The 24,736-nt window shown below is 45.5% G+C and overlaps 1 protein-coding gene across 2 annotated transcripts; it reads right to left on the bottom strand.

Annotated features, from left to right (window-relative positions):
- Positions 1 to 1,061: 1,061 nt before the first annotated feature.
- FBXO21 (F-box protein 21) lies at positions 1,062 to 19,342 on the bottom strand. 2 transcript variants are annotated; one of them, XM_061370529.1, is made up of 12 exons: positions 18,935 to 19,334; positions 16,231 to 16,366; positions 15,439 to 15,533; positions 13,554 to 13,675; positions 11,646 to 11,792; positions 10,660 to 10,793; positions 10,333 to 10,469; positions 9,407 to 9,583; positions 8,514 to 8,646; positions 5,757 to 5,947; positions 4,713 to 4,870; positions 1,062 to 1,713 (listed from the first exon to the last, which is right to left on the bottom strand). In XM_061370529.1, the coding sequence occupies exons 1-12, from the start codon at positions 19,174 to 19,176 to the stop codon at positions 1,535 to 1,537; spliced, it is 1,851 nt and encodes a 616-aa protein (XP_061226513.1). In that variant the 5' UTR covers positions 19,177 to 19,334; the 3' UTR covers positions 1,062 to 1,534. The 2 variants fall into 2 exon arrangements, 1 of the variants encoding a protein (XP_061226513.1); XR_009728025.1 differs by lacking the exon at positions 1,062 to 1,713 and adding an exon at positions 5,549 to 5,661 and having other exon boundaries at positions 4,735 to 4,870; positions 18,935 to 19,342.
- Positions 19,343 to 24,736: the final 5,394 nt, after the last annotated feature.

The raw sequence follows: 24,736 nt of genomic DNA, 5'->3' as shown, positions 1-24,736 counted from the left end.
AGATTGAAGTGGCTCAGATGGACTTAGTTTGGCAACATAAGGGTGAATTATTTTTGGCCCGGTGGGCCCATGACACTTCAGGCCATCAGGGCAGAGATGCAACATAGAGATGGGCCTGTGATCGAGGGGTGGACTTCACAATGGACACTATTGCCCAGGTTATTCATGAGTGTGAAACGTGCTGCAATTAAGCAAGCCAAGCAGTTAAAGCCTCTTTGGTATGGAGAACGATGGCTGAAGTATAAATACAGGGAGGCCTGGCAGATTGACTATATCACACTGCCACCAACCTGCCAAAGCAAGTACCATGAGCTTACCATGGTGGAAGCAATCACTGGATGGCTGGAAATATGCACTCTGCCTCACACCACTGCCCAGAACACTGTCCTGGGCCTTGAGAAACAAGTCTTGTAGCGACACAGCACCCCAGAGAGAAGTGAGTCAGACAATGGGACTCATTTCCAGAACAACCTTATAGACACTTGGACCAAAGAGCATGGCATTGAGTGGGTATATCACATCCCTTACCATGCACCAGCCTCTGGGAAAATAGAACAGTACAAGGGGCTGTTAAAACCTACACTGGGTGATGGGACTTTCAAACACTGGGAGTTACATTCTTTCCATTCTCCTTCCCATCCCTCCCGGAGTGAGGGGAGAAAGACTGACCTCAAGGTTTCCATGAAACAGTACCATGAGATTCAAAATCATCCTGGGAGCACTCACAGCTGTGCCACAGATCCTGCTCTGGACATAAACAATGAACAGACCAGAAAACAAAGCAAGAACATGGACTGCATATGCTTAGCAGGCAAGGGAAAGGGCTAGAAGCTCATCTTCAGCATTAGGAAAGTTTGTGTCATCAGCAAGGTGGCCAAGTGGACCTCAGTGTTACCAGTGCTCTGGCCACCCCTGGAAGCTTAGCTACTACTGGTTTTGTTGCTGGGGCTCTTTCCCAGGCCCATAAGGATATTCAGATTTGGAATGGTAGCTCTACAAACAATCAGACTACAGAGGTGGAGCAAAATCTGACCAAGAATTCAGACCGGAGGAGACAACAGTGAAACGTAAGAGACTTTAAAAACTATCACCTGCATGAGATTAAAACATTAAAAAAAACCCCAGAACACAACCAAACAAAACCCACATCACTGCAAGGACAAGCAACTTCCTTCCCTGGAAGTGACTTCTTCCATATTCCACACCAGGGATCTCACTGAGTTGACCTTCTAGGCAAGACAATCACAGAACAAGTAGTATGTGCAAATCCTTCCAGAGGACAACACGTTTTCCAACATGACTGTCCCTGCAAGATCCTTAAGCTTGGCCTCAACTACTAATGTGTCCCTGTGCCTTTGGGCCAGAATGGGCAGGCAGGCAACAGAAAGATGCTATAGCACCAGTTAACAAAGTTCAATGCAATTTTCAATGCATTAAGCCAAAGGATTGTCACCAAACTTGCCTTCCATGCAAGTTTTGCAAAGAGGGTAAAGCTACACTCCAGCTGCTTCTGTCCTCATGGTGCCTTTTGCATTCACTCCTTGCCTGAATTGTAGATCTTCTGAACTGTGGCACGTGTGAGCTCCAGATCCTCTGGGTACCGGATTTCTAGCTCAGTATTTGCTAGGTAGTGAATGCCAGTAAACTCTGAGAAGTAGCGGCCGATGTCAGGGTGAGGGATCTCCTGAGGCTCAGAGTTGTATTCCAGGTTCTCTGTTAGGAAAGGAACAATGGGTTATCACCTCATAACTGCAAGGAATAAATCCTGCACCTTTCTTAAGTCTTATTTCTGTCTCTACGAACACCACATCTTGATGCTTTAAAGACAAAAAGTTAATCCAGGAAACTACACAGAGTGCACCACTACAGTTGCTCCAGAGCCTCATCTCCTAAGAAATGCTGACCCCATCTACTAGCAGTATGCAAACTTTTATGCCTGAGACTACACTGTCTGACATCAGCTTAAAGTAGCAGGATGCTGGCCTGCTCCTACTCATTCAGAGGTCATGGTTGTAAGCACAGGGAGAAGCTGCCACAGTGAGCTCTCTGCCACAAACTCCATGAGAGATCCAGTTGCTAGAGGAGATGCTTCTCAGTTGCTCCAAGGCGAGGCTGACTGTACAGGGTTGTCCTGGTAGAGGACCCGAGTGCCTTCTTGCTCTAAGTCACCAGCCTGGTTTCAAGCATATCTCACACAGCAAAATTAACTTCTCTAAATCCAAACTTCCCCAAGTTAAGAGAAAATCCCTAAGAACACCACACTGATTCCTTCCCAGAGCAGCCCATTTCCTCCTCTGTACAAGATAACCTGACTAAGCACAACCGTAAACAGTGCAGAAGCACTGGCATTAAAACACAAAGGGAACCCAAGCTGAGGGCCCCTTTGCTCCTGCAGTGTTTGCATAAAGCAGTGTGACTGGGAGGCAGCCCAGCACTAAATCACATGTTCAGGTGCCCTGCAGCAGTCCCCAAATGATGTCAGTTCTATCAGCAGGATGCCAGACACACAGGTAGGAACCAAAGCTGCTGAAGTCCCAGTCTGACTGATCTGCAAGGTAGGGTGTGAACAAGATGGGATGCATTCAGGAATAATTCATCTGTATCAAACTATTCAGTTCACTACAGAGAGCACACAGAAGTTGTATTAATCCATACAAGCACTTTGAAGCTACTGTAGGTCTGTGTGCAGCCAAAAGCACAAGCACTTTCTACACTTCAGTGGGCTGGTGCAGTCCTTGCAAACTACCTTGTTTGTATACTGCACCACTGCAGAAGACAACTGACACTCCAATATGCTCTGCAGAAGCACAGCTGAGCACTGAGCTGTGAACAGAGGGGAAAAACACTGTGATGAAACAGAAGCTGGCAGGGGAGAAGATCTGAGTTTGGCACTAGGTGGGGAGCCTGAGAAACATGCTGAATAGCATGTTCTGAGCCAGGTACCTGGCCTGGGCTGGGCTGCCACAAAGCAAACAACAAAGGCGAGAATGAACAGGTAGACATCAAACCCACTGTATGAAGCAGGTGGTTTAGAATTAGTTACAGCTCGACCTACAAATATAGAGGAAGGACTCAAACTGAGGTGCAGTTATTTGTAACAAGCTTGAGGTTATTTCTGAACTGCTTAGATAAAACTCTGCATTACTTAAGATTCTGTCAGTAAAAAACTATCACCCCCTCCCCAAAGTCAGGTCAGTAAGTTATGAAATAAACCCTCCCCAAGTGATCTGAGGATCTGTTTTAGAGGGGATTTCATCAGCAAGATTTCAGCAAGCAAGGACAAACCTTTCAACACCAGTATCAAACTAGTTATATGCCACAGACACAACAGTGTCACCTACAGCTTGGCTAAAATACACTGTCCTCTGGAATCAGTCACTATTACATTTTTTGTTTAACTGTTTATAAACGAGATGTATATTTTATTATATAGTATGAATAAATTATTCTATAGTTCTCCCCTGTGAGGGTGCTGAGGCGCTGGCACAGGGTGCCCAGAGAAGCTGTGGCTGCCCATCCCTGGCAGTGTTCAAGGCCAGGTTGGACACAGGGGCTTGGAGCAAGCTGCTCCAGTGGAAGGTGTACCTGCCCATGGCAGGGGTTGGAGCTGGAGGAGCTTTAAGGTCCCTTCCAATCCAGACCATTCCATCATTGTATCAAGACTTTTTGGTCTTTAAGACACTGAGGGGTCAAGTACTGCCTAATAAGAACCATAAGAAGCTGCAACATTCCCAGTCCCCACTTCATCTACTGAATATAAAGCAAGTCTCAGGACACTAGGGAACACTTGCACTTTACACCTGCGAAGGAAGGAGAGTGTCCCCTCCTGTAAAAACACCTCTTGGTCACATATAAAGGATCAGAACGTTCTAGAAAGCACCCCTAGTGAAAGAGCTGAACTGCATTTTGTTCAGCATTTCCACTCCAGCAGCTTTCCCCATCTCTTAGCAAAATACAGTCAGGCTGTGCAGCTGTCCTGCCAGCTGGATGGGATGCCTCTGGATCAGAGGGAGAAGAACAACATGAGGCAAAGGAACACTCTGTTTACAGTGTACAGAGTTACAGATTCATTATTTTTCCTTTTGAACCTCAGTTCAACACTTCCTCCTGTGTCCTAACCTCATATTCTATCCATTGGACAAGAATTCCCTTTCTTACGGTATACTGTGTGAAGAGTGAGCGACAGAGATTTCTACATTGCTTTGCAATTGTAGAGACATTAATTTCTGTCCTGTTTTTATGCAAGGTGGCACTAAATCCATGCTACCTGTGCTCTTGGCACATAGTGTCTTGATGACAGCTGCTCAGAACCATGTCCTGACAAGCAAAGCTTATTTGCTCCCTCACTAAATCCTATTTTGAGGTCCTGCCCAAAGTACAATATGATTTCAAAGAGCAAGTGCTACTGACAGAACTTCAGAGTGCAGTAAAGGATGAGTGACTTCTTTCAAAAGCAGCAATCATGGTTTACACAATAAAAACAATCACATCCAAAACATGCTTCTTGGGCAAGAGGAGATTACATCAGAGTGGTCCTTAAAATTCATTCATGGAGAGCAAACAAAGCAGGCCATGATTCAAAATCATGTTCCTTCCTACCTCAATCTTAACTTACAGTTTATGTTTCATACTTATTAAGAGTTAATCCCTTAAACATCCCTTTCTCCTAATGTACTTCTAAAATGGACAGTAAACGCAGGAGACTTATTCACCTTGAGCAGCATATCTGCAAGAGCCATCTTCCACTAGCACATTGTAGAAAGGCTGGTGGGGGCCATGCGGAAGGCTGTGGACGTTCATGTTCCGGATCCATTCATGCCCCATCATGCAAGCAGGATCCCATCCGTAAATCACACAGTTGTAGCCATATCTAAAGAAACAGCACACCAAAGACCGTGAAAGCTCCAGAACCAGCTCTTGTTTTCTCAAGACTAATACAGCACAAACTGGACAGGAACCTCCTGTCAGGTGGCACAAAAAGACTGTGTGTGTATTTGGAGGCTGGAGAAATGACCAGGAGTGCCTGGATAAACAGACAGGAACAAACAGCTGAGGACAAAGGAAAACCAAATGTGAGCAAGGAAAAAAGAAAATGGGAAAAAGACTCTAAGCCACCAAACAGGAGAACAGGAAACAATAGGGAGGGAATCAACCATCCTACTGTGTTGGGCAATGACTCTGTGCTCATCACACAGATGTGGTAATCCCAGTACTGAACTTCCAGAACCAAAGCCATCATTATTTTCAGCATATCTATGTGATTTATCATGAGGTATTGTAACTGTCACTACTGATGCCCTTAAATATGTTCCACATGTCAAGTCAAAGTAGCTGAAGGGCTGGCGTGTCACTCTGACAGAGCAGTACAGACAGGGACACAAAGCCTCTGTGCAGTGCAGGAAGAGGGGATAATAATAGCACAGGGAAAGATCCATAAGCTGTCTTAGGAATCTTACAGTCTCTTTTGAAGTAGATTCTGTTCCATGGTCCCTCATCAGAAACTGATTACTGATGTTTCTTCAAGAGCTCTGGGCTGTGGAAATTTTACCTCTGCAAGCAAACAGCAATGAATGCACTTGCTCTCAAAGGACAGAACTGCTCCCATTGTCCTACAAGGTGCATGGCATAGATGCAAATGGCATTTTCCATTCCATGTATCTCCTTGGCAGATAAAAACATCTCATTACTGCCAGAACCAACACCTCTGCACTCATCCTTACAGCCTGCTAATGTGGGGAAGGTTTTGAAGAGCTCACCTCTTGTGTTTCATTATCAGCCCGATGGAAAAGCAGACGTCTTTGTGCTTCTCATCTGAACGGTGCTTCACCTCAGGTCCCACCTCCTCCTTCCGCCGCTCAATGTGCTCCAGGGTGTGTTGAACTAAGTACCCAACAGCCCCATGCTGGGACGGGTCCAAAGCCTGAATATGCTGCAAGATGTCCAGAACCTTCAGCAACCAAACCAAAAAGACAGATTCAGAACAAGTCTCTAGAGCAGCCCGACACTTACATATACATACAGATATATTACTCAGCTGGGTCTAAGTGCCCAGGCCTAGAGATCCACCACACAAGTCTTCCACACAGGACTAAGGACCTCTGCTCTAGGTACACACTCCCAAGTAGTTCTTTATACTTGCTTAGCTTGCAGAAACTGCACAGTCCTCTCCTTTTCTAATTGTAAAGGTCCCTACTTCCAAGGAAGTGCACTGTTGAGAACAATAGCTCCTGAAATCTAAGTCATACAAGCTAGTCATGTCACATTTTGTGACCACAGGGCATGTTTCAAGGTTTCTGGAATGTTAATACTGCTGCTAGTCTCCCGACCTGCTGCTCTAAGGTCATTCCAGATGACTTCTGCTGTACTTGAGAAAAAGCATTTTAGTTTAAAAGAGTTGCTCAGCATGTCTGTGGGAGCCTGACAGATGAAAAACAGGGCAGCACAGAAGGAAGGGCAAAGAATCTCTGTGATGCTATACCACGTAAAGGGAAAGAAAAGAGACATAGAACCTGCTGTCTCAGGATGACTAAAGAACACTAACTTCAAAAGGGCTCTCATAGTAGCAAACCAGAACACCAACCCCCCCACCAACAGCCTCTGGCACACTGTCAAGCATCCACTGCCAAGTTTGTTAGAGGCAGGAAATACAAGTTTTACTCTTGTTTTTCTCTTCCTCCTTGTTCTTAATAAAACTACTGTCTAAACAGGTTGGGAAAAGACAGATACGTCTGTCCCAACATCAAAAACCTCAAGTGCTGCCACAGTTCCAAAAGCTAACACATTTTAGCACCTGGCAAAGGGACTGTCTCCCTCATTATAAGTTTTGGTCATTCTAAGTTCAGAGCAGCAGCAGTAAAACAGAAATCTCAGGCTGCTGAGCATGAACATCAGCCAAGAGGTGAAAAAAAACTGATTCAGAGAAAGAACAGGTGAGTAATAAGGCATGAGAAGAAGCAGCACAGCTCAGGCTTCTTGGCCACCTTAATTCTTTGGCTGGCATCTTGAGAAGGATGAGAGAATCCTGGAAAATCCTACAGAAAGGGGAAGGCCTGACAGTGACCAGAGCTGCCAGATTCTTGGCTGTTTAATTTACTGTTGTTTGCTAACATTTAGGACAACATTCTGTGCGGCTTGGCTTGACTTTTAAGATTTTGTACCACTTGCCATAAATCTGGCAGACCTCTATTAAATCTGGTATCTTCTCTTCTGTCAGACACAGAGCATTCTCTCTGGCTGGCTAAAACCCTACCCAATAGCCTGGAATGACTGGATGCAATACTGCAAAGTCCAAATTTGCACATTTTCAGTGCATCTGGCAATGTGCTGCAGAGAAATCGCATGAAAACTCAGCCACGATGTTGTATTATTTGCTCTGAGGGGCAGCAAAATGCAAGCAGGTAAAGCCTTGGTGCTTTACAAACACATCACTGAGTGCCAGAAAGGCAAAGGAAGATCCTGCAGTGTCTTGCTTAGCTGTCCCCTATATACATACAGTTGCTATTTCAGCTTAGTGAGTCCCCTCTGTACACAATGTCTTAGTTTGTGCTGGTTTTAATGTGGTGATCCTAAAACTTGCTGGTATAAGAAAGCAAGGGCGAGCTTAGCACAGTTTGCCCTTCATAAAGAAGGCAGCTTCTCCAGCAGTCCCGAACTTCAGTGACCTTGGTGGAAAGAGCTTTATCTTCTGCTCAGCTGTCCAGCCAGTAGTTCTGCTTCCTCACCCAAACTTCACTTTTGGAAATGACACAGGCATTGTCCATGTGTGTGAGCTTCACTGGAAGCAGTACAAGGAGTTTTCACTAGGGAACACCTCTTTGTTGTAGTGACGCACTAAATAAATGATACTTTGAGTTACATACTTCTTCCCTGGGTCTCAATTGAGTGAAAGGCACAGAGATGATCTAGACAACTTAGACAACTTGCAAGTCTCAGCACCTTCTTTTCCCACATTCACAAGATAGCAGCACTCAAGTTGATAAGGTAAAGGTGGTATTAAGAAAGAATCCAAAGGAAAAGTTGCTTTTTCACAAGAGCCACTGACTGTGAGGCTAAGGTTTCAGAGAATAGCTTTGGTTGTAATTTTAAAAGATAATTTCCTGTAAGCTTTTCAATAAGGTAATTGCTTTTATATGAGCCCAGCAAGAGTTTTACCACCACTACCACAATCCAGGTGTAAATCAGAATGTTCTTATAACTTACAGCTAAAGTCCATAGCATTGGTTGCAAGATAAGCTGTCAGGCTTGGGCAGTGAATCATAAATTATGACTCGGACTTGATGGTGCTCACAAGTTTCCTCTAGGGCAAGCAAGCAAGCAAGCAAGCATCATCCTCCTTTCCCTGTTTTCATAGAGTAGAAATTGATTCTCTGAAATGTGATAACTCATTCCATTGTATTTATCACAGAAACAACTCGTGGCAGACTGTAATGCAAGCTGACGTAGTCCAAAAATCAATAAACCAGTGTTAATAGTACTTAGTCTATCAGAAAACATACAACCAAGTGGCAGGGTACCTTTTCTGGCCAGATTCCCAGGTGGAAGTATAACCTAGCCTGGAGCATTAGATGCTGCACATTGTCCGGATACATGGCCAGGTACAGATCCAACGAGTCTCTCAAGAGTTGGTAAGATTGATCAGTGCTTTCTCTGCCAGCAAAAAAGAAACTGAGTTGTAAGGCTAGCTCTTTAACCCCTGTCCCCAGTTCTCTGATGTACATACACAGTCACCAAAAATGATGCTACAGGTACAGGCATGCTCATTCAGTAAGAGTGACTCCAGCACTGACCATCACTCATAGCATCCAACAGCCTGCTCAGCAGGAAAAATGCTACAACATGACTTTGGATTGGAATCTATCCTCCCACTTAATTGATGTTCTACTTGGTCAAATAATCCTACATACATAATCAGCTCTCCAAGCCATTTCCTTTCGAAATCTGCTCTTGTTCCCCTACCTTAATTACCCCTAAAGCAATTCTTTCACTCTGTGATTTCTGACTATGTGATTACCAGGGGCAACCGAAAACAAACCCAGATGTTCTACAAACCAAACATATCTCTAAAATTGCCTATTTGAGCATGTGGGTTGTGCTTACCAGGTCATAATGAAGGTCTCTATTCAATGGTGGACAGTGCCTATCAGCTTTTCACAAAGCTGAAAGAGACCTGTCCATTTTCTTGATGAGAACTAGGTTTTATTAAATATTCTTGTTTCCACACAATACAACTGCAGGTGATTAAAAGCAACTTCAGAATGGAACATGGCATACAGAATTTAAGATCCCCTGGGGTGACTGACATCTTTCTAAAGCACTCTCATACTGCGAGGAAGATGAATCACATATGCAGGCAAAACCCTCTAGGCCCTTTTTTCCAAAGGCCTGACAGGCCTGACGATCAACTCACCGCTTGCCAAGGTTTAAGAGATTCCCCACCATCCGCTGCAAGACCTCTTTTGAAGTCACCACTCCATAGAATTCTTCTGTCACATGGTGGCCAATAAGGTACTCACACTCCTTCACTGTCAGCTGCTTCCCCTTCCCAAAGGCATCAATGTAGGTGTAGTCAAAGATATCAGTGCTTCTAAGGAAACAAAAAGGGAGCTAAACTGTGATGATGGGTCTCATGATCCAGCAGGATTTCCTATTTCTGTGCTTCCCTTAGCACTTTGAAGCTTGTTTGTTAGCAAGTCTCATTCTTACTGCAGCTCTCTCCTAAAAAGAGATTACCTGGTACTTTCTCTCTCCTCTTAGCTGCTGCTTCAGATAAACATATATGGCAAGAGACAGAACAACTACAGGGACATTTCACTCCATCATGCCAGTTCTTTCCTTCAGGTTTGCTGTTATCTATTGCTAGATTGTATTATGACAGCGTACTCATATGACGTCTGAAGCCTAGCGCCAAAAGGGTCCCTTGGACTGCTGATGTCATTCACAAACCCCAGAGTTCTGTAAATTGATCACGATCTGGTCAAAGACATGTTCTGCACTGACTCAGAGAGTTAAATGAATGTCCAGAACAGCAGCAGTGGCCTGCAGCAACTGTTCTGTACGGAAGGTTAAATGAAATCAGCACCTTTTTCCTTCTTTTCATAATTTTCTTAAGTAAGAGAACCATTATCTCATGGTTACTATTATTGCACACAGGAAATCTGTTACCATTTATCAGCAGCACAGTTCAGTTCTGGGAAAACTTCTGTAGAGGTCTGATCTTTTTCTCCATATAGGTTGTAATTACAGATAGAAAATAATAGAACATTCTGGTATAGGTAAATCCTTTTTGGCTTTTATTACCATGGGCATAACTTCAAAATTCAGCAGGTCACTTACCCTTCCTTTCCTTGACACCATCGCAGCAGAAAATGGCTAGGGAAGTTCACTGGTTCAAGTTTGACTCCCAGCTGCCTGGCAATTGTTAAATACAGCACAGACAAGCTGATGGGGATTCCTGTCCTGCGGATCAAAACCTGAGGATAAAAACACGATAAAACCATGAGGAATATCAAGAAAAAACAGAAAATCCCAATGCTTGATTTTATAGATGAAAATACACCAACCTGACAGAGCATTACTTGTCTGACCATATTCAGACAGATAAAAGATCATACATGGATGTCTCAAGCCTTGTAGTCTGTTTTTTGCCTAACATACACGTACCTGGTGAATGTATGAATTCAGGGAGTTGTAGTAATCCAGCTCGTTTCCTTTGTATTTCAACTGCTCATATAGGACACAGTTCATAGCATCAAGTACCTGCCGTTGAAGCTCCACTTCTGGAATCAGGATCTCTCCTAAAAATACATGCAATGAAATAAAGACTGAGAAAACAAGCGTACTTAACCTTCACACTATGAACCTTATACCCGAATTTTGCCTAAGGACTAAGGATGCTAAGACGATTCAGATAGTGAAGAGACTGGCTGGAGTTTACCACGGCAGTGCTGTAGAGCTCTGCTCACAACATGGCCTGGCTTAGTGGATCACCCTGCAACTAAGCTGTGCAATAGCTGTCCAATTCCTTGCTTCCTTCTGTGGCTGAAGGACTGGATCCTAACCACCCTGTGCTAGCATAGCACTGCAGCTTGGACACATCACACTGCTTGGGCATGGGAAGTGTGCTTTCACTGCTTGAGAGTCCCAGGTTGGCCACACCAGATATACAGGTACAGACAGACCACCCATACATCCATTTGACAGACAGCAAACATTTAACAGTGCTTATTAATAAACCAAAGAGCAAGATGCTGCCTGACCTCTGGAGATGTTAAAGCACCCACCTTTACTACTGCTGCTGACTTTGAGACTTGCAGAGGAAAAGAGGTCAATCCCAGGGAGTCCCCCAGCTAAGCTATACATATGAGGACTACTCAAATCTTCAGGTACAGATGGGGAAAGAAAAGGAAAAAAGAACAGCCCTCCTAATTCTTTTTGCTTAGACAGCATCAGATAGACTGACAACCCTGGGCTACTGAGTCCCTGGGGCTGCTGCCTGACTGCTGGCTCAGGCAAATGTCAGAACATGCTTGCCAGGGAATAAAGTCCAACAGCTCTTTAAGCAACAGTAACTTAAAAGCTTCACTTCTCTGCCTGTATCTAGACTTACAGAAATGCTCTGCAGCAAAGCCTGTGTTTATGTACAGTACCTGCCTTGGAAGCCAAGCTGGGGTGCCTCGGGTTCCTTGTCCGCAGCACTTTGCGCACTTTATCTGTGATATCATCCACTTGTGCCTGGACGCTTTTTAAGCAGATGTCTGACAGGGGGTTACAGTACTGATCAATTAAAACAGCACCTGCAAAAAACAAGCTATATAAGAAACAGGACTTCAGTTTTTTCTTGGCTTAGTTTCCCCTTCTCTAAATGCCAGGCATGCAGCAAGCAATTGTAGCAGAACATAAGAGCTTTCCTTTTAAAATCTGCAGTCATTTATTGGATTTGTCACATAAAATATGAAGAATAAGCTGACATGAGAAATACCAATTCAATTCAGTATTCTCCTCTCTACCATCTGGAAGGAAAAGCAATAGATTCACACACTGAGCAGGTATGCTGACAGACCAGGCTTAAACAGCCAACCCTCTGGTCACACTGCATCTCCTGGCATCCTCCCAACCTACAATGGCTTTTATTCAGAGCCTGAAATCATATCAACTTCACTACTGCTTCAGTTCTCATTTCTTCTTGCCACATCCTCCATAGCTATCATTCTTATCGTTCCCTTTTCTGCTACATTCATCTTTGTCTTCCACACCTGCTCTCCATCTTCATGTCAGAAATCCACTATTACAGAAGAGATTGTCATTTTCCTTCTGCCCAAGCCACCTCCGTCAAACTTCCGCAAGAAAAACACAGCCCTTTCTCAGAATCCTGTTTGTCATCTTGCCACCACTGTTCTTTCCCACATTTAACCTTGGGCATCAACTGTATTCATCTGCAACAATTTTGCCTGGATGCAAAATTGCTCTTCCAGCATGTCCATGACAGGCCTGCATTCAAACCTTTCAGCAGGGGCCCAGGCAACGTCTTCTTCCACCCCCCTGCCCCCAAAGTGCTCCCCATGCTGACCAGGTGAAACTTCACAAAAGACTATGTGTTGGTGCTTTAACAGTACCTCCACAGCAGACAAATGCATGTATTTGTGACCTATACTGCTTCAGTTATTTCCAGAAAAGGCTACTTCTAGCTTTCCCTTCTTTCCCTACCACAGTCTCTCCTCCAAATTCTATTGCCACTAACAAGAGCCAGCTTTGGTGATACAGACTCTTTAGTATGACATTTCTGAGGTATGTATCAGGAGTAAGGGACTCTTCTACAGACACTGGCAGCTTTTGATCCATTCAGAAGACTATATTCTCCATAGAAAGCTTGAAGAGGAGAATAATTCACCAGATTGAGGACATGAATAGCAGAAAAGCCTTTTCTTTCCTCGTATCAGGTGCATGTGCCTTCCCACCCTTTGACTAGACTTCTATCCATTCTCCAGCTCTACACTGCACAGTGTCAACAGCAAATAGCTCCCGAGAGAAAAATCACAATGCACAGGCTCCAAGCTGCAATAATTCCCCTTGCCTGCAGGTTGCTCCTTGCCTTTATCTGAGAAGCTCTTGGCAAAGGAGATAAGAGGGAGCTGACTTGAAATCAAATCAGTTGGTCTGGTAGGGCCCTTTCAGGCCATGAGCCACCGTTAAAATGCTTCTGAAATGTCAGCTAATGAGGATGCTGAGCTACTGCTGATTTCTTCAATACATTATTCAAGACTCAAATAGAAGTGTTTAACATTTTCTCCATTGCTTTTCAGCTCATCTGTCCATAGGCAATGATTCAAGCACACAGCACTGTCAGAAGCTAATGTAATCCTGACATTCCCATACAACACTGTGCAATCACTGCAGGCTTTTAAGGATTTCAGCTCCGCCAACAATGCAAACTTAATTCTCAGTCATTGTTTAAGGGCTAGTTGAAATATAAGCAAGGAAGGCTCTTTCCAAGTAAAAGAGCAATGATGGAAAGCTGCCATTAGGTGTTCTGCATGGGATGTGTGCCAAAGACTTACCCTCCAGAAACGACTGCCGATCAGTTGGGCGCTGAAGATATTCCTTCAGGTTTTTCAGTATGTTCTGTTGCCGTAGGAAGTAGAGAATTTTCTTTGCATAGTACTTCCAGGTGAGACCTTTCCTGCACATTTAAATACAGAAAGCAGTACTGCCCTAAACAGGCACTTTAAGGGTGAGCATTTGGTTTCACTTTTCCAGTGAATACAGGTTTACAAGTTAAGACTACTGCTTTGCTAAAGTAGTTTGATTAACAGTTTTAAGTGAAGAGTCAATGAAAAATGAAGTGTTAAAAGGAAATTTGTCATCAAAAAAGCACAATATAAGTAAAACATTGCTGCTATCTCTGTTTTTTAACCTATCACCAATATGTAATCTTGAGAGGATACAGTATCATGGGAAAAAACACAGTTCCTAAGCAAAGCAGCTCAGGAAGATCTGACTGAAGTCCTGATTTAATTCGTAAAACATTACCCTCTGACTGGATCCCTCCAGAGTCAATCTTAAAGTATCCTCTCACCATCAAAGCTCTGGCCTTTAGCAGTGGGCCATCCAGTGGTTCACTGAGCTACTGAGTAGTTAGGAATGGCACAAAGCTATTTGTAGCCCCCAGAAAACCCAAAGGGGGAATTCTACTGATGCCCATGCTTTGCCCCTGCTGTGTATAAAACAAGACCAGTTTCCTTCTTCAGAAATCACCCTCTGTCCCTGCTTACATTTCCTCTCCTGCAGACTGCAGTCAGATCAGCCTTCTCCATACTGCTGCACAGAACAATCATAACACTTTATCCTCCTTCCAATAAATTGGGATGCTCAATAGGGACAACTGCTTTATTGGGATATCTTCCAGGGAAATGATTTAGCCTAATGCTCCTGAATGGCAATAACTACAGTTTAATCAGGGTGTAATTAGCATCAGTTCTGCTTTATGGGGAGGCATTTGGCCAGTGCAAAGGCTCAAAGGCTTTTTAACCAGTTGTCAAATGAGAGATGTTCAGTCCCAGTTCAAACAGAGAAGGCAATAAAATGGACATGAAAAGTCAAAAAATGAGATGACTGCCATTCCAGTTACATTCTTCCAAGCTCTACTAACAGTCTCTTTAACTAACTAGCTATTAGACTGCATCAAGAGCAATCTACTGCTGCTTCGTATCACAGCAAAATTAGCATGGTTTATATGCTACCAGCAGAAAAAGCTTCAAGTAAAGCAGTGACTTATCTCGCCCAGTGTTAACCACGGTGATGAGAATACCCAGGCAGATGCAAGCCAGAAGTTTTATTGACTTGCTTGGCATTTCACCTGGGTGAATAATTTACAGAGCTGCAAATTTTGCAATGGCTGAATTCAACTCAGTTGCTTATTTGCAGACAAAGACTGCACTGACCTACTATAGCCAAGAGAAGCAACAAGAGGTAAAAAAAAAGATGCTGCAGTTTCATGACACAGGGGTTCATGCTTCTCATTGAGTATTCCTGCTTCCCTTCTGTTCTGTGTCCTCATCTGCAAATGACTTCAGCAAACTGATCCAGGTTTGAATAAAAAGAGGAATGTGAGGATGTCTCTAAGCCAAAACTACTACAGAGAAAAGGGTGCATGGACCATTGTCCCGAGAGAGGTCATGAACTGACAAGGAAACGAGCAACAAACAGTAACACAAAGCCAGAGGAACTCCTTCTTGTAGAACAGTCTTCATGGTTTCTCCTGGAAATATTACATTTGTTCTGAAACTAAACTCATAGCAATACTTCCCAGCCTTGGTAGGCCTGGGGATGTTGTTTTATGAGAGGAGGACAGAAGCTGAGGTCAAGCATCCACCACAGTGATGCTCTCCTTCAACCACTGAAAGGAGAAAAATCCTTTCCATTCCTAACCCCTCACTCTCTTACCTTCCTTCCATGTTAAGGATACACATCAGCTCATCCTCAAAAAAGTGACTTGGGCACCCAAGAGTCTCAATGTCACTGAATCCATCACAGGGAACCTGCCAAAGAAGACAGTGAATTATGCAAAATACAGCAGAGTCTTCTCAGAAGAACATAATTTCATAAGAGGTCTCAAAACCAAGATTTTTTTCTAGGTTTTCACATTTGTGTGTCCAGCTCATCAAGTATTTATAGTCTCTAGTCTACGGATTCATTACAAGGATCCACTGAGAGCCCCATAGCAGCATCTTACAGCAATCTGAACTAACTACTACAGCATTCAGGGTTCCTACAGTGGGTGTATGGAGCAACATAAGCACGCTAGATCTTATGCATATCTCCAATTCAGTGAACCTGTGCCTAGTTGTGTTTTCAAATGACTTCTGACAACTCGCAGGACACATTCTTGCACAAGGCCTGCAGTGAGATAGACTCATAGGCTGTGGTATGTGTCAACAAATTGGTCCTTCAAAAGTTACCAGAGAGAGGTCTGAACGTGCAGCAACAAGCAAAGTGCTTTTAAAGATGCATCAGCAGCAGCTGAATGTCATATGCAGAGTGTGCTTTGGAATCTATGCACCTCTGCATTTTGAGCTCCTTCCCTTTTTGACTGGTGATGGAGCATTTTCATACAAAGTGAAGAAATACAAAATTTCTGATGGCATAGTTGAAAAGATGTGAAGAGAGAGGGAAGACTAATAAAAAATACTAAACAAGTAGCTGGGCTGTTGCACTTACTTATACAAGATGACTTACATGTTCTGAAAAGAACCTTTTGGAGAATGAAGCTACAATTCTCTGGGCTTCCAAGCCGGCATTGTGTCGTGCTTTGTATTCTTCAAACCAGCTAACACCATCTGTGTGACTATAGTATTTCAGCAGTGATGGCCATCTACACAAGAAGACATAAGTGAATACATTCATTAGTATTTCCATATAACCAAGAACCTCCAAAACTGTGAAACATTACTTATTGTAAGCATGTGACGTGAAGAGCTGAGACACTGCCAAGACACAGCACAACTTTAAATGTAATTGTATAAATTAAGCCAATGACTCAAGCACCAAAGCATAAACCCAACTGATTTTGTTGATTACTTTGAGGGTTAGTTAAAATTAAGGTCTCCTGAAGCCTATCAGCAGGAAACCTTCAAAAGGTCAGACTCCAGATATTTCAATACTTAAATATCCTATACACTTTCGAGATGTCCTCTAGAGCTTTGCAAGATCAACACAGGTATCATATTGGCAGACAAGAGGCAGTGTTTTATAATAAATAACAAAGCTTGGCATTCTTAAGCAGTATGACATGTAAACTAACTTGTCATCTAACAGAATGAGAATTCATTGTCTGTGCTTTTCCTCCTGCCTTGTGGGTTTAGTTAAAGGGATGCATAAAACAGAGCTCCCTCTATTACCCTTGCTGGTGGCAACATCTGCTGGAGGAAACCAGAATTCTGAAGTCAAATTGTGACAGCTAAATGCTTTTGCTGTTCATTCTTAATGCAACAAATAATTATGATCCCCCCCCACACACATACACCTTCCCTGTAGAAGAAAGTTGTACCTGTTTTAATGAGCCCAAAAGTGCAAAAGCTAAAACACATTCCACAGTTTACTAAGCAGTGCTTCAAGGTTCAGCTGAAAACCTAACTTCAGGTAATGTTTTGGAGGCTATTAGAGCCAGCACCTAGTGCAATAAAACACCAGCACAGCAATACTCACAACCGCTCTGAACATACCAAGATCATTTGTGCATGAAACATGAAGAAGAATCAGTGCAGATGGAAGAAACCTGAGAGAAAGGCCTCTTGTAATTTATAGGGATGTTTATGTCATATGTTGGGATTCTGTTAATATTAACTGGTTTTTACAAAACATTTTCCTTTACATGGATTACCTTACCTACTTTTCAGATTCTATATACATATATGCATATATATATACTTTCATATATCTACATATATTTATTTTTATAACTAAAGGCCAAATGCTTAAACCACTACTTCTGTATAAAAATCATTACCAACTGACCAAACCACACAGTTATGTCCATCCACACATGGAGAATATTTTACTACCAGTTAATCATAAAACTCCACTGCAATTGCAGGTACAAAATAAAGTCAAAGACTAACCAAATAACTTCCCATTACGTAACAACCTCCCTGCTGATGGCTCCCCAGCCATTCACCTGCTGCTGAAATGTAGCCACATCGTAATAACAATTACAATCATTTATTTTAGGATGAGAAAGAGTAATTTCTGGGGTTGAAATGATACTGAAAATGTTAGGAAGATGAAGCGCAATTACTCACGATGGAATCCAGCCAGGACGACAAGGTCAACGTGCGTACTCCTGCCAAAAGTTCTATTATGAAAGGCAGAGGAGGACAGCAGCATGTGCTAATCACCCACCACACTCCATTTCAGCTGCTGGATCTCACCCATTTGTAACATTTCAGGTTCACTTCAGACATCAAGAGGCACTGAATTGGTGACAGGATCTGGCCACAGCTCAGTGAACTGGGGAAGCTGTAACGGTTCAGTAGCCTTTTTCACCCATGAAAAGAGAATAATTCTCTCATTTGAAGAAGCCAAGTGGCAATTAAGAAAAGCAATATTGCTACTTTTCCTGTGCCAAAACACAGACAAAACCAGGTAGCAGATGAGCATGCCCTGGTCTAGACAGGTTGGCAGCCCTAGTGAAGGAGTGGTGTTTCTAGGCCTGCTGAAACCAGTGTAGCATAACCCATACAACACTCAAGCTTTACTCCCAGCTAAAGTGTTAACAGCTTCACCAATTACAACCGAACTCTGCCTCCATCAGGCACCCTATAACCACCTTTGGAGGAAACTAAACTTGAGAGCAGCAAAAGCCAATCCAAAGGATTTTGGTTTCTGTGAAAATAGGTCTCCCAAAGGCACTACAAATAAGCACTACTGCTGTAAAACATCAGCCCTGCGAGAGGACAAGCCTTGGCAGTTGTTCTGGAAGCTGTTAGCTGCTAGTGGGGCCTGGGAGGCCCATCAACACCACCACTGTGTGTGGCTCTACACCCAAACCAGTGCCAGACCGCAGGCTGCATCTGGGGACTGCAGGTAGCCCAAGTGCTATGGAAAGGGCTGCAAGGACACATCTCCTCCGAGCGGCACCGAGGAGGTGAAGCAGCCCTGCAACAGCCCCTGCTCGGGAAGGACATCCACATCTCACCCGTTAGATACCACCAAAAAGCCACTGGGCTCGTTCAGCCCATGCTGGGCTCAGTATGCACCTTATGCAGCTGGGAAGGGCAAAGGGACGGGGATGGGGTGAGGCGGGGCGTTCGGTTCCATTACCCCGGGAGCACCCGGGCCCTCCCAGCCCAAGGGGACCTTAGAACGGCTCCGGTGTGACCCGGCCCGCGCTGCCAAGGCCCGCCCGGCCCCGCTATCCCCTTCGCCAGGCCGCGGGGCCTACCTGAGGCGGAAGCGCTCCCGCCACACCTTGCCGCGGGGCTGGCACGCCTCACGCAGCCGGCGGCAGGTGCACGACACCCGCCCGATGTCGGCGGCTCCCAGCACGTCGCAGCACAGGATCAGCTCCAGCAGCTCTCCCGGCAGGTCCGTCAGGCCCATCCTGTCACCGTCCGCCTCCGCCGCGCCCCGCTGCACCCCCGGCCCCGCTGCCGGATCCGGGCCCGGCCCCTCCGCCGCCGCCATCTTGGATGTTTACCTGCGCGACCCCCGCGGGAGGGGTTAGGGAGCGTCTCCAGCTTCCGGCGCAGGGCGAAGGCGGGGGAACGGCCCGGGGAGCGTCTGCCAAGTGCGGCCGCCTGAAGAAGCGTAGAGCGCGGCCGCCCGTTCCCTTTGTAGGCGCTAGGGAGCGTCCGCTAAGTGCCGTGGAGCGGAACGCGCCGCTTCGCCTGGTTAAGGGTCAGTGGCGGAGCCTAGGGAGCGTCTGCAAAGTTCCTACCCCCACGACAGGCGGTGTCTGCCCCCATGGTGGGACCTCCAAACCGCCGTGTGGCCCTGCAGCAGGAGACCGGAGCCGATCCGATGTCCCGGGCAGGCTGCAGGGAGCCGGGTGGTTTGTGCCCGCCTGTCCTGGGCTCACAGGGTGTGTGTGGCGTTATGTGAGGTGCCGCTGCCGCCATGGCTGCACGTTGGTACATGCATGCCTGAGGTGGCACCCGGGATAATGCCGCCGCCATGGCGGCCGGGGCACCCCCGCGGGGGCTGAGGTAACCCCGGCAGGGCGAGTGAGGTGACTCCAAGGTGGCTGCTGCCCTGCCAGGGTTAACGGCTTCGCAATGGCTGAGGTGAGAGCACCAGGGTGTGAGGTGAGCCCTCCGCCATGGCTAACACCATCATGGTGTGAGGTGAGCCCTCCGCCATGGCTGACACCATCATGGTGTGAGGTGAGCCCACTGCCATGGCTGAGGTAAGACCTCCACAGTGTCCAGGGTCATGTCACTGCTATGGCCAAGGTGTAACTGCAGCAATGGCCAAGGTAAAACTACCTCCGTGTATCAGGTAACACTGTGGCCATGTTCCCCTCACCAGCCTGGCCCTGCAGGGCTCGCTGGAGGAGCATCCCCTCACTCCTGCACATGGATTCCTTCATCCTGCCTCCTGCTCCTTGTGGACCACTTAAGGATCTTTCTGTCCTGACCACATCCATGTCCTGCTGCTCTTCAGGGAGCACTGGGATGTCTGTTTACATAAAGGCAGATTGTACCCCCTGCAACAGCATGCTACCTCCCCATATCAAAAGCCATGGCCATACTGCTGGTTCACTGTCCTGGCCACATGCAGCCAGGTCTCTCGGGTCCTGCCTGGAGCACTGCTGCTGTGTTCTTCTGGCTCCAGCACCAAAAGCTGCCCTGGACTGTGTGCAGACATCCCTGCTTGCCTGGCTGCGGCAGTATCCTGATGGACATGCTATAGATGCTGTGACTCAGGTAACCTTACAAGAAAGTGTTTGTCTTGGAGATAAATACATATTGCTGGTTGACGCCGCTGTCCTATTTATAGTGGCCTGGCATTACAGGTAGCAAACCAGAGCAACACCGAGACATCGGGAGAGCCATTCCAGCATGAAAACCTTAGAGATAAGAGAAGAGCGAGTTCCGCTGGGTTTTAGTTCACTTTTTTATTTTGACTGTAATGCAAACAGGCATAAGTATTCCATAAAATCAGAAGATTGGAACTATACAGAAAGAGGTGCATGCTTTAGAACAATGTGAATATCTTGCAAACAGAGCCAGAATCAGTCCGAGAGAGGGGGCTGGAGTACATTGTACGAATGGCAGAGATTTTAGCAGCATTGAGAGCTCAGAGGTAGGGGAAAACCATGTTTGTAACCACTTAAAGCACTGGTATGATCGAATACAACACCAGCTCATCCATCCCTCCTCCCACCGTCCCCACCCCTTTGCTCCTCAGAAGAAACCTACCTCAGGATCACGCGAAAAGCTACAAAATAAGCTACACACACCCCCTTCCACGCATACCTGTCTTATGGGATGCAAAGTGAGAGTAAAGACAACGTGCCAGTGTTAAATCATGGCATCATTTGATAAACCAAATGAAGGCACAGTGACACGAGGAGGTGCTGAGGGGAGGGAGGAAGGAGCAGGAGGACCAGCACAGCAGAATTTGCTCACATCTGAAGATGTTGGAAAGAGGTTTAGGAAACCTCTGCCATGGAAAGTTTGGGAGTTGCCTGCCCCAAAGCCGCCACCCTTCACAGACCAGTCCCCTTCCTCATCATGGCATCAGGGAAAAAAGCCATCAGGAGAAAAACTAATCCAAACCAACCTATGAGGTTTATGCTTTTCAAAGGTGCCAAAGAGAATCGTGGAACTAAATCCCTGTTCCTATTACAAAGATGAATTGGCACTGAATATCAGAATCCCTGGGTGGCTGGAAACTCATGTTTCTAACTCCATTCAATCTAAAAAGCAATGAGTCCTGGCTGAAAGTCATCTTCCTCTGTTCATCTGCCTGGGGAATTGTGCACGCTCTGGAAGAGCTGGGGATGGTGCTGCAGACCAGGGAATCTATTCTCAAGCTCTTTTCAGCATACAAATCCCAGGGCTGTTTGAAGGCATCTCAAGGCAGCGGAGCACGTTTAACCTTGGGAATTGTGGACATTTGCCTATTGTGTAGAATTCTAGCAAAGCAGAAACTGGGCATTGAATTTCACTGGCTTCAAAGCCATCACTTCAATGCTGTGCACGGGGAGATGCTGAAACACCATCTTCTGTTTGCAGACATCCTGTCGAGTACTGTAAAATGTATTTTGTCAAGACGTGATTCCATGCCACAATCACACAGAAAGAGAATAAAGCAGGCTCAGAAGCCAGTAGCATTAACGTCTCTTGTTGGAGCTGAATATGTATTAAGGCAGTTTTGTTGCCCTTGGAAATCTTTAAATCTCTGTTAGCAATTCTTGTGAGAACAAAACATGTGATTGAATCCAAAACAATCTGATAACGCTTTTTGTTGGCTTTCTCCACCCGAAAACAAAACATGAAAACAAAGCAAAAAAAAAGAAGCCACAAATCTTTTGCTCTTTTAGATCATCTCTTTCAGTATTTACCCTTTAAGTTTTTAAAGCATTAAGGATACTTATGGAAATAAAATGCTTTGCCCAGTGTTATTCACCCACTTCCCCACCATGGTAGCAAGGCATAGCTGCAAAGCCTTGGCCTGTGGGCTCCTGTCCAACGACGGATGCTCAGGGCAAGGCTCACTGGTTTGAATCCCTTGCTCTTGAAGTGCTTCCTCCCTCCTCTCTCCCTGAAATCTGGCCAGGTAGGAAGATGAATAAGGCAGGAAAGTAGCAGCCCTCACAGAAAGGTGCTCCCATTGCTAAACAAGCTGTGACTGCTCCGCTATGGGCTCACAATCTGTTGGGTTTTGTTTGCTTGGTTGTTACTTAACCCTGTGATTTCAATGGCTCAAACTTCCATCACAGCCCAACATCTGTAGGGGTGGAGGCCAAGCCTATCTAGTATGTTTCATTCCTGGCACAGCAGGAAAAAAGGTGTATCTGTATAACAATGCTTAAATATTTCATGAGTTACCCATGCTAAAAGCAAGCCAATGTCTGGGAAGGTCTGTTTTACTCGTGGAACCAAGTGCTTTAGAGCAGCAATCTCATTAGCTTTCTCCCACTCCCCTGATTTCCTATTAAATACACACAGCCATATGGAAGAAGCCAGAGCTCATGTCTCCCTGTCGAAGGGAGATTTCAAATGGGTCACTAGAGTCATGCATTGCAGGCAAGTGCAGATAGACACACACAAAATCACTGCCATCATGAAACTGCTGCTGCTGTGAAAGCCTGATCCTGCAAGCTGCTGAAATCCCTAGTGCCACTGAAGCATGTGGAAGGTGTTTTGTATTTGGGAGGACTTGGATCCAAGTTCAGGAATACAGTTTTCAAGAGCATTCAGCACTGGCCAAATGTTGCTCCTCCTGTTACAGCAAAAGAAATCATTATACCAAAACCAGAGTTATAGTAAAGTGGAATGGTCCTGAAAATGTGTCTCCATCTGTTCTGTAAAGGGACTGTGCTCCCCTCCGGAACTATCAAAGCGATTGCAATGTTATCAGAGCAATTCTGAAGCTGAGAGCTCGTCCCCAGTGAAAACAGGGGCAAAATCTCGTGTTGAGCATAAAAATTCTCTTTCCAAAGAGCACTGGGAACTCTCTGCAGCTCCCCCACAGGTATGAATCAGAGGAGTGAACAGCTTCAGCGGTCATCAGCTGGGAGGCAGCAGCTTTGGCTTGGGCTTGGTGCAAGGCCATGAAGCTTCAAGCACAAACTCTCCTCTTGCTGCCAGCTTAATAAAACCATGGTCTCCAGTACATGGTAGGTGTTTACGGACCTGTGGTGCTTCAGAAGGTGGTGTCCAGTTTTCACCCACACCTTGCACTGCCTCCAAACACCTATGAAACCCCTTCACTGGGAGATTAAGTGCAGAGCAGGGCTTTAGATTTGCTCTCAATTATCTCAGGGGCAATTTGTCCATCAAGAATTTCACTTACCCATTGAAGTCACTGTTCCCCTCAGCCCCCAGTCTCTGTGTGTGAGGGGGATTTCTGGAGAGAGCAAGAACAGGAGTATAGCCCTATTTCAGTAGTCTCTTCCCAGCCCAAGGCACTGCAAGTCTGTTGCCATTCCCAGGACTCACCCTTGCCAAGCAGCTTGCTGCACCTTTTGGCTGGTCAGACAGGGCTGAGAAAGAAGGGATCTCTGGACAGAAGTGGTAAAGGGAGCACGGGGTACAACCTGGGATGGGGTGAGAGGCATCATGTACTAACAGTAAAGGAATAAATGGAGCAATCACATTTAGACTGGACACAGGTTCAAGCGACTCCTGTCTCTTCCCATCTCCTCTTCTGCATGGGTGCAGTCACTCAGGACACACCTGCAAGTTGTGTTGCACGGATGCATTGGCTCACACTGCTCTGAGTGTAAACAGAGTCCCCTGCTTGCCCCTGGGATGTGTAGGCACAGGATGACACAGGGAGCTCAAACCCATTTCTCTGGCTAGTATGGACATGGCTGGCTCAGTTCCTCTAAGTTCAGTGATCTCAGGCCTACCCAGCACCAACCGTGGAGTCATCTTCCTGAATCTGCTTCTGAGGGCAGAAATCTCATTATTTTCCTGCTGTCTCTCATAAACAGAGCAACAACAAACTCCCAGGCAGTCCTTTTGGGGAGATGAAACCTTTGAAGTCATTAATGCAGGCAGTAGACACCCTTGCACTGAATGAACAACTTATTTTTCCCTGCTAGTGGACACAGCAGGTTGGAAAAACAGAGAATCATTTCCCATGAGTTTTCAAGGTCAGGTAATAACTTTCTGTGGATGTTTGAAAGATTTACAAGTTAAAATCTGTGCCAAAAAAAAACCCACGTCATAGTGTCTTGAAAATCAAATCTGTTTAGAGAAGACCCTCTTTGTGTTTAATATCTGGGAAGCAAAAATGAACAAAGCTGCTCAAAACAGGCAGTGATGATGGTGGACATCCTCCAGGAGAGGAACTCGGACGCTGAATCAGGCTGGGTGTCATCAGGCCCAGCACTCCTCACCTCAGGAGCCACGTGGGGCTGTGCAGGAGCCTGGCTGGGCATCAGGCACCTGGAGGTGACAGATCTGTGAACCAAGTGCCCAAGAGGCACAACCTCCCATCCATGGCACCCTGGAGCAGCTCACAGCACCACTCTGTGGCTGACCCCACCTCACTCTCATGCCAGAGCTAC

Source organism: Neopsephotus bourkii, unplaced genomic scaffold (assembly GCF_033783945.1).
Source record: "Neopsephotus bourkii isolate Nb327-2 ecotype Australia unplaced genomic scaffold, CSIRO-AGI_Nbou_v1 NB_1542, whole genome shotgun sequence".
NCBI classification, from domain to species: domain Eukaryota; kingdom Metazoa; phylum Chordata; class Aves; order Psittaciformes; family Psittacidae; genus Neopsephotus; species Neopsephotus bourkii.
The sequence above is the reverse complement of the archived record's forward strand: the minus strand, read 5'-3'. Positions and strand labels throughout refer to the sequence as shown.